Raw genomic sequence first — 13530 nt, forward strand, 5'->3', positions numbered from 1 at the left:
TTCTGTTATGGCGTCAACTATAATTAAATGAGGTACATTTTTATTTTAATCAAAATACATATTTTGATTAAATATGTATTTAATAGCTAGACCTAAGTAAATTACACTAGTTTTTGTCTAGTACTGAGCTGTCCAGTACAGTAATCACGGGCCACATGTGGCTAATGAGCACTTGAAATCTGGCTATTCCAAAGTGATAAATGCAGTAAGTATAAAATATGCACTGCATTTTGAAGAGTTGGTATGAAAAAAGAATGCAAAACATCTCAGTAATTTTTATATTAATTGAGCTATTTCAGGTATACTTACTGGGTGAAATATAATATTAAAATTAATTTCTCCTGCTCATTTTTACTTTGTTTAATGTAGCTACTAGAAAATTTTAAATTACATATGTGATTTGCATTATAATTCTATTGGATGGCACTAGTCTAGAGACTTGAAATGATTTAGTATTATTCTTTAATGAAATGAATTCTTAAGTTTGTCAAGCTGAAAAGACCTTGGAAAGCACAGCCCTATGAAATCAGCTCCCTTGTGAGCATCATAACTCTTTATCACGCCTGAACGATTTTTCTGCTTCTTTAAACCAATTGCTTCTATTCCAATGCTTTATTCGCAATGCTTCAGTCGGTTGTTTTCTGGTTGCTGATTTATCTTCATGTTGTTCCTTATCATTCTCCTGCACATCTGTTGCTTTCATACACTCAGGAACTTTCCTAGTGGGATGTTGAGATGCAGCATCCATCATACTTAGAAAATCATAAGCTGGAAGAGGAGGTTTCCATTCCTGAGCAGGTAAAATTGCTGAAAGGAAGATATAATCAAGGGTTAAAGACTAACAGCTATAAAATTATCACATGAATATACTAGAAAATTTTTTATTTTGAAAAATATATTTGTAGGAGTGAAGGCTTTATTAGTCTTACTTAGCAAGGCTAGATTTTTTTTTTACAGTCATTGTCAATAAGAAACTTGATACATTTGTCATTACTAGCCATAGCCATTTTTATATTACCTTTATAAGCCATTATTTTCTAAATAGAGTATTAATATAGAAAAAAGATCCACAGTCTCACTCTCAGTCAACCATTGTTGAGGTCTTAAAAAATAGCAATATATGTAGTAAGATTACACACAGACAGGTACAAGGTTAAATGAAAACGTCTCCTGCTTCCCTCCCTACTCCACTCTCTGTCTCTAAAGAAATATAACCATTCTTATGAATCATTCCAGAAAAACATTCTGGAACATAAATAATTATTTTGTTGTTTATACACGTGTTTCCTTACATTTTAAAGCATTTTTTGGTTTTGAAGCTTTTAAGATCTTTTCTATACACTTTATGAAAACAAGTTCATTTTATAAAAATAATTATAGACAAGGATAGATTTAAAGTTGCTATAGAATCAACTGTACTACATATAGACAGCAATTAGATAATTTCTCTTAGATGCACTTCATGGCAATGAATCTTAACATTATTTTTAAATGTTGGTCATTAAAATAGGAAAACTGATTAAAGCTGATAACATATGAACTAAATTAGCTAACTTTTGTACATTTATTAGATTTAAAAAAAACGAGTTTTAGGATTTAGTTGGCCCATTTAAAACACTATTTTGAGAAATAAACTATATAAGGCAATGTACAAAGTAAACCTTTTAAAAATAAACTCCAATGAGAGAATCTATATACTGTTCCATGTCAAAAACATTGATAATAAATGCTCATAAAATACAAACATGAGCACCTCTCATAAGTATCTTTAGAAGCTTAGAAAATATATATAAATTTCAATTTCCCAGAGTGGATTAAAGCTCAAACAAAAATCAGTATATTTACATATTCAGTATATGTATACTTACTGATATATAATTTCCTTAGACTCAATTATACAAAATCCTACTTGGCAAAGCAGCAGGGTATTAAATTTAGGCTACTCATGGAACTAATGTTTCAAATTGGCATCGACAGGATAGCAGATTCAAAAGTAACAAACAGATGAAATATTTTCTTGAATGTACTGAATAGGTAGGAAGAGTAATTGTAGTTTGCAATATGCAGATAAATAAAGTATCTTTAAGAAAAGTTCAGTTTAAAGCATAATAGTTAGCAATATTTGTGTTTTTGAGACAGAGGCTCATTCTGTCACCCAGGCTGGAGTGCAGTGGGGCAATCATAGCTCACTGCAGCCTCAAGTTCCTGGGCTCAAGTGATCCTCCCGCCTCAGCCTCCCCAGTAGCTAGGACTACAGGCATGCTATTTTTTTTTTTAATTTTCTGCAGAGATGGGGGTCTTGCTATTGCCCAGGCTGGTCTCAAACTCCTGGCCTCAAGGAATCCTCCTGCCTCAGCATCCTGAATAGTTGGGATTACAGGCATGAGCCACCATGCCCAGCTTAACAATATTTATTTTTTTAAGGTAAATGCTGCAGCCTAGTGGTCTGAGACTATGACAAAATGCCTGAAACTTTACATCCCAATTCTGCTAATTACTTGCTGAGGGAACTCTACAAAGATCTTAATATTTTCAATCGCAAATAAAACTAATTATGTATGGGTAATAAATACATTATTCATAAAATTAGTAATGATAATATATAATAATAAACACTTATTGAGCCTTTACAATATTCTAGGGATTATTCATTTAATCTTTACAATAAGGTTAAGTACAACTATTATCCCAGTTTTATGTATGAGAAGACATAAAGTTTTATCCATGCAAAGGTCAGGGAACTGGACCAAAGTTGAGTATAAATCTCAAATAAGAATAGCCAGTGGCCACACTTTCACAGAAGTTAAGATGTGCAGCAAGAAAGGTGAGGCAGACATCTGTGGCATCATGTTACCAATTTAGACTATTCCCAGAATATCCCTGCAACCTACCCCATGCCACCCCCAACCCCATCTTAGACAATGGTGAGAGCAGACCCTGCTAGCACAGAAGGCAGGAACCAATACATGGAGAAGTGCCATTCAGTTTTCCTGTGCTGCAGAGGCTGCCGGAATAGTAGCAGTGATACATGGAAGAGACAGAAACCCTCAAAGAGTGAGGTGGTAAAGATATTAACAAAATTGCAATGGAAGATATACCAGTCTCTCAGGAAGCTCAGAACACAATTCTGGTTCTTTCGTCTTGGTAATAGTTTAGAGTTGGGCAATCAAAGCCCCCAGGGATGTTCCTTATGGAAAAGGATCTTTACGTAGGTAATGATAACACTTTAGAGTTTGCACTTTACAAAGTGCCTTTGCATACAGAGTTTTACTTGATTTTTAAAAATACCTATGTGATGTATTCAGAGTAGGAATTACTAATCTCATTTCACAGCTGTTGAGAAGGAAACTAAGAAAGACTTGCCTAGAGCCAAGTGAGCTATGATGATGCCACTGCACTCTAGCTGGGGCAAGAGGCGAGACTCTGTCTCAAAAAAAAAAGAAAAAGGAAAATTAAATCCAGTTATGTTGAAGAGATATCTGCATTCCCACGTTCATTGTAGCATTATTCACAGTAGTGAATATATAAAATCAACTTAAGTGTTCACCAGTGGATGAATGGATAAAGAAAATATGGTATATATACACCATAGAATGCTACTCAGCTTTTAAAAAAGAAAGAAATCCTATTATTTGCATCAACATAGATGAACCTGAAGGATATTATGCTTAGTAAAATAAACCAGGCACATAAAGACAAATACGGCATAATCTGACTTTTATGTGGAATCTAAAATAACTGACCTCATAGATGTAGTAGAGAGTACGATGGTGGTTACTGGGGTTATGGATGGGAGGTGGGGAATGGGGAGATGTTAAAAGTACAAAGTTTATTAAACAGGAGGAATAAGTTCTGGAGATCTGTTGTATAGTATGGTGACTATAGTAAATGATAATGTATTATATACTTAAAAATTACTAAGAGAGTAGATTTTAAATGTTCTCACCACAAAGAAATAAGGATGTGAGGTGATGGGTATGTTAATTAGCTTGATTTACTCATTCCACAATGTTTATGTAAGGCTGGTGGCAGGCACACTGCCTTCCCTAATGAAAAAAGAGGTGGCTCCTCCTGTCCCTCAATACCTGCCCCAAAGCTGAAACAAAGAAATTCCTCACTCCTCGCACCGACATCTCCTGGCTGAAGAAACTCCCATCCCCCAGCCCTGAGAACCTATATAAACCCACTCAAACTTCTGGGCGACGCGGCTTCTCTGGGTCCCATGGGTCCCGTGAGGCTCACCCGGGTCCCTCTCTCGGGCACTCGTTACCCCCACCCGGGAGCGCCCCAATAAAGCCTCTTTACTTATCCCTTTCAGCTCTGCTCGTCTTTCTTTCTCTGGCGCCGGCCACTGCAAAGAAACTTACAGTTTATATATATCAAAATATCATATTGTGTGCCATAAATATAACCAATTTTTCATTTGTCAATTTAAAAAAAATTGTGGCTCTGGAGTAAAAGAGATCCAGGTTGGAATCCAAGCTTCCTCATTTACTGGTTAATTATGACTGAACTAGTTACTTAACTCTTCTACAGATAATAATACCTTACATGAGCCTTGTGAGAAATGAGATAATATATGTAAATCACTTAGCATTGTGCTAACCACCTAGTAAGCATTCAATAAATGTTAGCTACTATTATTAAAGTTAATAAAATGTAACACAGTGGTACTTATTTTTATGTGTAATAACATCTACCACATAGGCTTATTATGTGGATTAGATAAAATAATTTAAGAAATGTACTTTTTGTTAGCTATTATTATTCAAGTTAAATATAAAATGATACTTATTAAAATACTATTTCATTAAGCAGAAATTCTTCCTCCAAATGTTTATGTATATAGATTAGATGTAATGGTTATGAAGTTTAGATAAAATCAACACAAACTCAGTTATCACCTGACAATCTCAGTGACTACAAAGACTATTTGACCGAATCACATGGTTACTTGGAGATTCAATAAAACAAGGAAATGACATGTTAGATACTACATCAGGCAATTTGGTTAAGAGTAGGGGCTCTGGAGTTAGATTGTTGGGTCTGAATCCTTGCTCAGGTATTTATTAGTGAATAACCTTTGACAACTTAACCTCTATCTCAGTTTTATCATCTGGAAAAAGAGTACAGTGATTAGACCCAGAATTCTGAGGTGGTTGTTAAGAATAAATCAGATAATCCCTGAAATGTAATTAGCACCACGCCTGAAAAAGAACACATTCTTAATGAATACTGGCTATTATTTTTATTCCAACAGTAACTTTCTATGATGCAACTACCCTATAATTTAAAAGCCAGATGTATCACAACCATAAGGGTAGAACCATCTGATCAACAAAAGCAATAATAATAATGTTGAGGGAGAAACCAAAAGATAGTTTCAGTCTAAGATATATGTGTTTGGAATACAAGCATATGTCACTTTATTGTGTTTCACTTTACTGCACTTAGATATTTCATATTTTACAAATTAAAGGTTTGTGGCAATCCTGCTTTGAGCAAGTCTGTTGGTGCCATTTTTTCAACAGCCTGTGCTCACTTCATGTCTCTGTGTTACGTTTTGATAATTCTCATTATATTTCAAAGTTTTTCATTATTACTATATCTGTTTGGTGATCTGTGATCAGTGATCTTTGACATTACTATTGTAAATTTTGGAGGGGGGTTACCACGAACCATACCCTTATAAGACAATGAACTTAATTGATAAATGTCTTCTGACTGACCCAAAAACCAGCCATTCCCCGTCTCTTTCCCTCTCCTCAGGCCTCTCTATTCTGAGACACAAGAATATTAAAATTAAGCCAATGAATAACCTTACAATGGCCTCTAAGTGTTCAAGTGAAAGGAAGAGTCTTTCACTTGAAATCAAAAGTTAAAGATGATTAAGCTTATTTAGTGAGGAAGGCATGTTGAAAGCCAAGATGGGCTGAAAGCTAGGCCTCTTGTGCCAAACAGCCACGTTGTGAATGCAAACTAAAAGTTCTTGAAGGAAATTAAAAGTACTATTGCAGTGAATACACAAATGATAAGAAAGCAAAATAGCCTTATTGCTCATAGGGAGAAAGTTTGAGTGGTCTGGACAAAAGATCAAACCAGCCACAACACTCCCTTAAGCCAAAGCCTAATTCAGAGCAAGGCTCGAACTCTCTTCAATTTTATGAAGGCTGAGAGAAGTGAGGAAGCTGCAGAAGAGAAGTTGGAAGGTAGCAGAGGCTGGTATGCAGTTTAAGGAAAGACGCTCTCTCCATAACATAAAAGTGCAAGATGAAGCAGCAAGTATTGGTGAAGAAGTTGTAGCAAGTTATCCAGAAGATCTAGCTAAGATCATTGATAAAGGTGGCTGCACTAAACAACAGATTTTTCAGTGCAGACCAAACAGCCTACTACAGAAAGAAGATGCCATCTAGGACTTTTCACAGAGAGAAGAAAAAGCCTGGTTTCAAAGATCCAAAGGACACATGGTAAAGCCAATGATGGTCACTGACCATTCTAAAAATCCTAGGGCCCTCAAGAATTATGCTTACTTTGCCTGTGCCCTGAGAGCAGAACAACAAACCCTGATGGAAGCACGTTTATAGAAAAAACGATTTCCTTTCAAAATATAACTGCTCATTGACAATGTACCTAGTCACCCAAGAGCTCTGATGGAGATGTACAAGATTAATGTTGTCGTGCCTGCTAACACAACATCCATTCTGTAGCCCATAGATCAAGGAGTAATTCTGACTTTCAAGTCTTACTATTTAAGAAATACATTTTATAAGGCTATAGCTGCCATAGATAGTGATTCCTCTGATGGATCTGGGCAATGTAAATTGAAAACCTTCTGGAAAGGATTCACCATTTCAGATGACATTAAGAACATTTGTGATTCATGGGAGGAGGTCAAAATATCAACATTAACAGGAGTTTGAAAGAAGTTTATTCCAACCCTCATGGATGACTTTGAGGGGTTAAAAACTTCAGTGGAAGAAGTAACTGCAGATAGGGTAGAAATAGCAAGAGAACTAGAATTAGAACTGGAGACCGAAGATGTGACTGAATTGCTGCAACCTCATGAGCAAACTTTAATGGATGTGAAGTTGCTTCTTATGGATGAGCAAAGAAAGTGGAAAGTTTCCCCCAGATAGAATTTACTGTGGGTCAAGATGCTGTGAACGTTGCTGAAATAACAAAGGATTTAGAATATGACATAAACTTAGTTGATAAAGCAGCAGCAGGGTTTGGGAAAACTGACCCCAATTTTGAGAGAAGTTCTACTGTGGGTAAAATGCTATCAAACAGTATCGCATGCTCCAGAGAAATCTTTCACGAAAGGAAGAGTCAATGTGGCAAAGCCCATTGTTGTCTTAAGAAACTGCCACAGTCACCCCAACCTTCAGCAACCACCACCCTAAATTAGTAAGCAGCCGTCTACACTGAGGCAAAACCTTCCACCAGCAAAAAGATTATAATTCACTGAAGGCTCAGATTATCATTAGCATGTTTTAGCAATAAAATATTTTTTACTTAAGGTATGTACTTTGTAGATATAATGCTATTGCACACTTAGTAGACTACTGCATAGTGTAAACATAACTTTTATATGTACTGGGAAACCAAAAGATTCATGTAACTTGCTGTATTGCAGTGGTCTCGAACCTAATCTACAATATCTCTGGAGTATGCCTGTATTAAGAACCAGACTTTCATATAATAATGTATTATTCATAAAATATTGTCACTTTCTATAAAACTACATATTTGCTTACAGTAATAGAAAGAAAACAAACTGGCATTTATATGGAAAAGCTATATAAGAACTATCTTGTGAAATCTATAATTTTAAGTTTTATAAAAATAGCATAAAGCTTCAGTAGAGCAACGCTCCCACTGTAACAATTTTTTAACTGTATAAATTACTAAAATTGTATGTTTGAAGACATTGGCAAGCTATACAAGCAACATGGACTCAGTGAATTAAAATTCAAGAGATGAAAGAGGCCTTCATAGGTGAGCCAACTGTCCTAGATTGAGGCTTTGCACCTTCAGCCTCATAATCAGAGACTGTCCTATGAACAATGCTATCAGCATATTATTATTTAGGATAGTTAGAAATATTACAATTCAACTCATTCTAGCATTCATTAGCTTCATTTAAAGTTTAAAATTTATGGAACAAAATGCAGAACCATATGTATTGAACAAAATAGAAAACTTACTGATAGGATTTTCTAGTCCCGCTTCTAATTTCTTAAGCCATGATACAAGGTTTAGTTCAGTTATAGCCTGGTCTGAAGGAAATGCAAATACTTGGCCACCTGAATGCAGATTCACCAAAACAAGAAGAGGAAGGGGAGGCACAAGGTCAAAATATGCCTGCAAGATTCCTCTCCCCACAGGAGTATTCTTTCTACAAAAGGGAACAAATAAACATGTTAATGTTTCTTTCTATAGAAAATGAAAATAGTTTATAGAACATTATATAGTATTATGCCAGTGTTTATTTTATGAAAAGATGTCCCCAAAACCAACAAGTCTTTGATGATATGACTAATAATCAGATTCTTTAAAAGTTTCTTTTTACTATGGGGCAGTCTCTTTCTCTTAGGAGAAAAAAAGACAGCCAATGACAGTTTTAATGAAAATCAGGCATAGCCCAAGCGCTTGTCAATTTAGGCTTGATGCAATCAATAGTTTCCTCCTGAAGTTTAGTCAAGTATCTGATCATATGTCAGCTCAAAAATTAAATAGTTATATAACTATAAGATAATAAGATACTTATTTTTATAAATCCTTCTTTTCCAAATAAAATTGTGCCTTTTCCTCAGGAAAAAAGGAGAAGGGATTAATTTCAAATTAAAGAAGTGAAAAATAATTATGTTCATACAAGGAAACTGTAAGTTAGATACCTAGTTTTCCTAATACACATTCCACATTTTATAAAATACTATTTTACTCTTACAGTGATAATTACCTGGGAAAATTTTGCCTCAAGCAGTAGGATGTACTATTAAACTCTTCACAACAAAAATTTACACTGTCTCACTTTTGTAATGTTTCAAATGAGTTAAAAAATAAAATATGTCTTTCATTTGATAAATCTGAATGAGGGATAGTGTATGTATTTGTGTGTATTTGTGAACTGTGGTCAGAGACATTAAATGTAACACAAGCCATAGATCTATAAAACACACTAGGAAATCTTGCTGATGAATGCTCTGAAAGCTTTTTGTAACATTATAGGCTGGACTTCAAAAATATAGAAGTACAGAAAAAGGAACTGAAGGAAAAGGCCAAAATACCACAACATTTACTTTTCTGTATTTCCCAAATTTTCCTCAATGAACATTAATAACTTTTAAAATCGGAAAAAGTATTACTTTAAAAAACTTGTAGAATAAAATTCAACCTAAAACAAGGTCCTCTTGGACCTTGTCTAAGAGGTTAGCTACTAAAATACCATGACATATTTGGTCCTATAATATTACCTCCAAAGGTAGTGTTAGAGAATTTCATTTCCTAATGAAAATGTAATAATTATTATACTTTCTTTACCTCTTACATATTAAAAAAATAAAAAAATACACTTACAGATTTAACCAACAAGGAGTAAACTTATCCAAGTATTTCAGCTTTGCCAGTGTCAATATTGCTTTTTCATACTGAGGATTTATGCCGCCATCACTGAACAAAATCAGTAATGGTTTCTGAAGTCTTAAATAAGTAGGAAGATTTTCCACAGTGATTTCTGGCTGTTAAAAGAAAGGGACCAAAAAAAAAAAAAAAAAAATACATGGAGGATGATGATGCCATACAGTAGAAAATAATATTCAAATCACTCATGCAATTTTAGTTTGTAAAATGTAATTCAAACACATTTTCACTTAAGTAGAGATTTTACTATACTAACTAATAAGTATGAATCTCAAGCTTCTTAATGAGTTATTTTTAAAATAAAATTGCTAATAGAATTTGAGAATAATTTAAAGGCACCCCTGTTTTATAAGGATGTAATTACTTCTATTAATAATTTCTTATGCTAATATCTGGACCAAACTAGCTACTATACACATGACAAACAAACAAAACTTTTATTATTTTTTTCCTCTAGGATAAAATTTTTTTATTTTTTTAATTGACACATAATTGTACATATTTATGGAGTATACAGTATTGTTTTAATACATGTAATGTATAGTGATTAACATAAAATTTTTGAAGAAAAATATAAACTGAGAATATATGTTCTTAAAGATATGTTCTTTCAACATCTGATCACTTAAAAATTAATAAAATTTTACTTTCTCCAATATTATGAATTTTTAGCATAATTAAAACAATCAAAGATATGCTAAGCAAATCCAACTGCCAATCTCATGTCTTTCAGTTTATAATAACTGAAAGAAGGAATTTAATAAGAAACTAGAAATCTGTCATTTTTATTATTAAAGATTGGGTAATCGTTCTTCTGCAATTCCCTTGTGCTATGCCCATTAGAGTAAAATTTTCTATGCCTTTTCTTCTATTGATCTATCTTGTCAGATGATTTTCAGTGAACCTTCAGAGGGCAAAAGGAGAAGCTTTCTCTAGGCCCCTATACTCTTTTTATCTTAGAAATGCATCCTTTCTCCATTTGCCCCCAACTCAGGAGAAGGGCCTAAAATTCTATTACCTTAGCAGTAATGACTCCCCCCCGCCCCCCGGCCCTCTTCTATTCTCTCTTTCACACCTCACTGTTATGGAGTGGACTTAAATAGTCACTTGATTATAAATCAGAATGCCTGGTTCATGGAATTGTCACATTTATAAAACTTCCGAGCAAATCACAAATGCTTTGCACTCCAATTTTTTAATCTGTAAAATGAAGGGATTGGGGGAAAAAAAAAAAGATAACTTTTTTTTTTTGACAGGATCTTAACTCTGGCGCCCAGGCTGGAGTGCAGTGGTGCAATCTTGGGCTCATGTGATACTCCCACCTCAGCCTCCAGAGTAGCTAAGACTACAGGCACATGCCACCATGCCCAGCTAATATTTTTTAATGTTTGTAAAAACAGAGTCTTCTTATGTTGCCCAGGCTGGTCTCAAATTCCTGGCTTCAAATGATCCTCCCGCCTTGTCCTCCCAAAGTGCTGGGATTACAGGCATGAAACACTATGCCACCCCATTTTTTTAAAATAAATTTGTAGAAGAAAATTTGTCTAGGCTGTTAGTAACAAGAATTGAAAAGAGCAACAAACAATGCTAACATATTTAGGATTAAAAATAGCAATGACTTATAATAGTAAAGTGTTCTACCATTTTCCATTTTTAGTTCCACATCTATTATTTCATCCTCTAGAAAGACTTATGAGCTAGATAAATCATACCATGTAAGATAAATAATCCCTAGCTGACAGATAAGGAAACCAACAGAGAGGCTGACTTGCAGAAGTCATACAGCTAAGTAGGAGGAAGAAGTGAAATTAGAACTCAGGCATCCTGCTCACTGGCTTCCCATTTCACTGGATCACACTAGAAATTTGGATGAAAAATTTTATCTTTCTAATGGTGCCAACCACTTCCAAATACAGTACTGGTTCATCCTCAGACAACAAATTCTGGCGTATACCTTACCCTATTCAGTTCTCAAAGCAGCTTCTCTCTGCCAATTCCTATTTTGCTTTCCATTCTTTCTCTTTCACACTCAGAATCTTCTCATACTTTCCTTTTTCATGATTTAAATCTTAGATCCCTTTTCCTCCATATTGTCCTATGTTGTCTTCTTGTGTTAACTATCATCTTTTAACTTTCTACACGAAGTATATCCCCCTCCTAAATATTGATAGATCTTTTTGAGCCTGCAGAAACATCAGGTGAGACATAGCCACCACTGCTCAATTCAAACGTCTACTGAGAACTATAGTGTTCAAGATGTTATGCTGGGTGCTCAATCTATAAAGAAATAAGATACTTTCCCTGCCCTCAAAGAGTTCATAGTTTAGGGAGGAGACAAATAGGTATACAAACTGCTGTGATCCATGAAACAATCTAGTGTATGACATTAAGGAAATCTATTGGCTCAAAATTAAACAAGCTAAAAAACAAAGCTCATAGATGATTTGAGGAATTGATATTTGAGCTGGGCTTTGGGTGAAGGAAAAGATCTTGACAGGCTGATGTGTGTACTTGAGCAGGGATTCCAGATACAGGGAACATCATGAGGACAGGCAGAGAGCTGTTAAGGCATACATAATACTGGGGAATAGTGCGAGTGAAAGATGCCGTACTTAGGCCAAGCAAGAAGCAAGTGTGGATGTGAGATCAGGTGGGTAATGCCTTGATAAATTTTCTAGCTCTTGGGAATACTGAGAAGATTTTTGATTCAGATTAGTGATTGGTTAGGGATGTTTTCAGAAAGATAACTGGAATATGAATTTGAGAAAAGAAAGACCAGTGATGGACCCTCCTCTTTTCTATATCTGTCAGGAACGAAGAACCAAGAGTTACATGAGTTTACAAGGAAAGTTAAGTTTAGAAACTCAGATCTAGGAATCATCAGCTAGTAGTGATGGTAGAATTTATGGGTATTGATAAAATTTCCCAAAATAGAACACAGCAAAAGAATAAAAAAAAAAGTTGAAGATGTAATTTTACAGAATAAATGAGACAGGGTGGTTAGAGGGTTGAAAGAGTCTCTGGAGAGGAATGAACTGCAAAAGCCAGAAGAAGAGAGAATTTTAAGAAGGAATGTTATAGACAACAGTTTTCATTGCTACTGAGAAGCCAAGAGGAAACAGTTAAAAGGTCATCAAATGTGGTACTTGGAAGGTGACCTTTGGTTATGTGAGTATATAAGAGGCTATAATTGTGTGAGTCCTGGTATTCTAAACTTGTCCTTAATAAAAGCATAAAAAAGAACTAAGTTTATCTGAGAAAAATGCCAAACCTATTTCCTAACAAATAGTTCTAAATGTGATATAACTGCTTATTCAGTTAATCATTGTGTAATTCAGACTTAAGCATTATTTATCTGGCCTAATTTATCATCAAGTTCATTAAAATAAAAATTTCATGCCATATAAAACATTTTTACCATCTGGTCATCCACTTCCCTTCCCCATCCAGAAGAAGGAACTAAAATCTTTCTGAAGTCTGTTTAATTTTTATTATAACTGTTCAGTATTTAGTTGAACACCATAAATCAAAATAACATAAACTCAAATATAAACTGTCACAATGCTTATCACATCTGCTTTAACTGTAAACAGATTTTGATAGTTAAGTTTGCCCAAAGTTTCTCAGGCTTAAGGAATGTAATCTTAAAGAAAAATATTAGATTCCAATTTTTATCTATCAGATAGGCCAAGACAGAAGAGTAAAATGATACAAATCTTTGGTAGGACAATACAAAAATGGTATCAGAAACCTCAAAAATAAGCATACTGTTTGGATTAGCAATTCAAATTCCATTCTATTCTAATAGAAATTTACCCTAAGTATATAACCATGAACACACCCAAAGATTATCTACAAAGGATGTTCTCTGCATTAAAAAAACAAAAA

The 13530-nt window shown here is 34.5% G+C and overlaps 1 protein-coding gene across 1 annotated transcript in view; it reads right to left on the reverse strand.

Moving 5' to 3' along the window:
* Positions 1 to 507: 507 nt before the first annotated feature.
* TXNDC16 (thioredoxin domain containing 16) overlaps positions 508 to 13530 on the reverse strand; it is a 70880-nt gene continuing 57857 nt past the window's right edge. Inside the window, exons 18-20 of the mRNA XM_069464896.1 lie at positions 9580 to 9740; positions 8208 to 8398; positions 508 to 807 (exon numbers count right to left, since the gene is read on the reverse strand). Coding sequence (XP_069320997.1) covers positions 545 to 807; positions 8208 to 8398; positions 9580 to 9740 — 615 coding nt within the window. The 3' untranslated portion in view covers positions 508 to 544. The remainder of the gene's footprint in view (positions 808 to 8207; positions 8399 to 9579; positions 9741 to 13530) is intronic.

The sequence above is a fragment of the Eulemur rufifrons genome, chromosome 2 (genome assembly GCF_041146395.1).
Source record: "Eulemur rufifrons isolate Redbay chromosome 2, OSU_ERuf_1, whole genome shotgun sequence".
Taxonomy (NCBI): domain Eukaryota; kingdom Metazoa; phylum Chordata; class Mammalia; order Primates; family Lemuridae; genus Eulemur; species Eulemur rufifrons.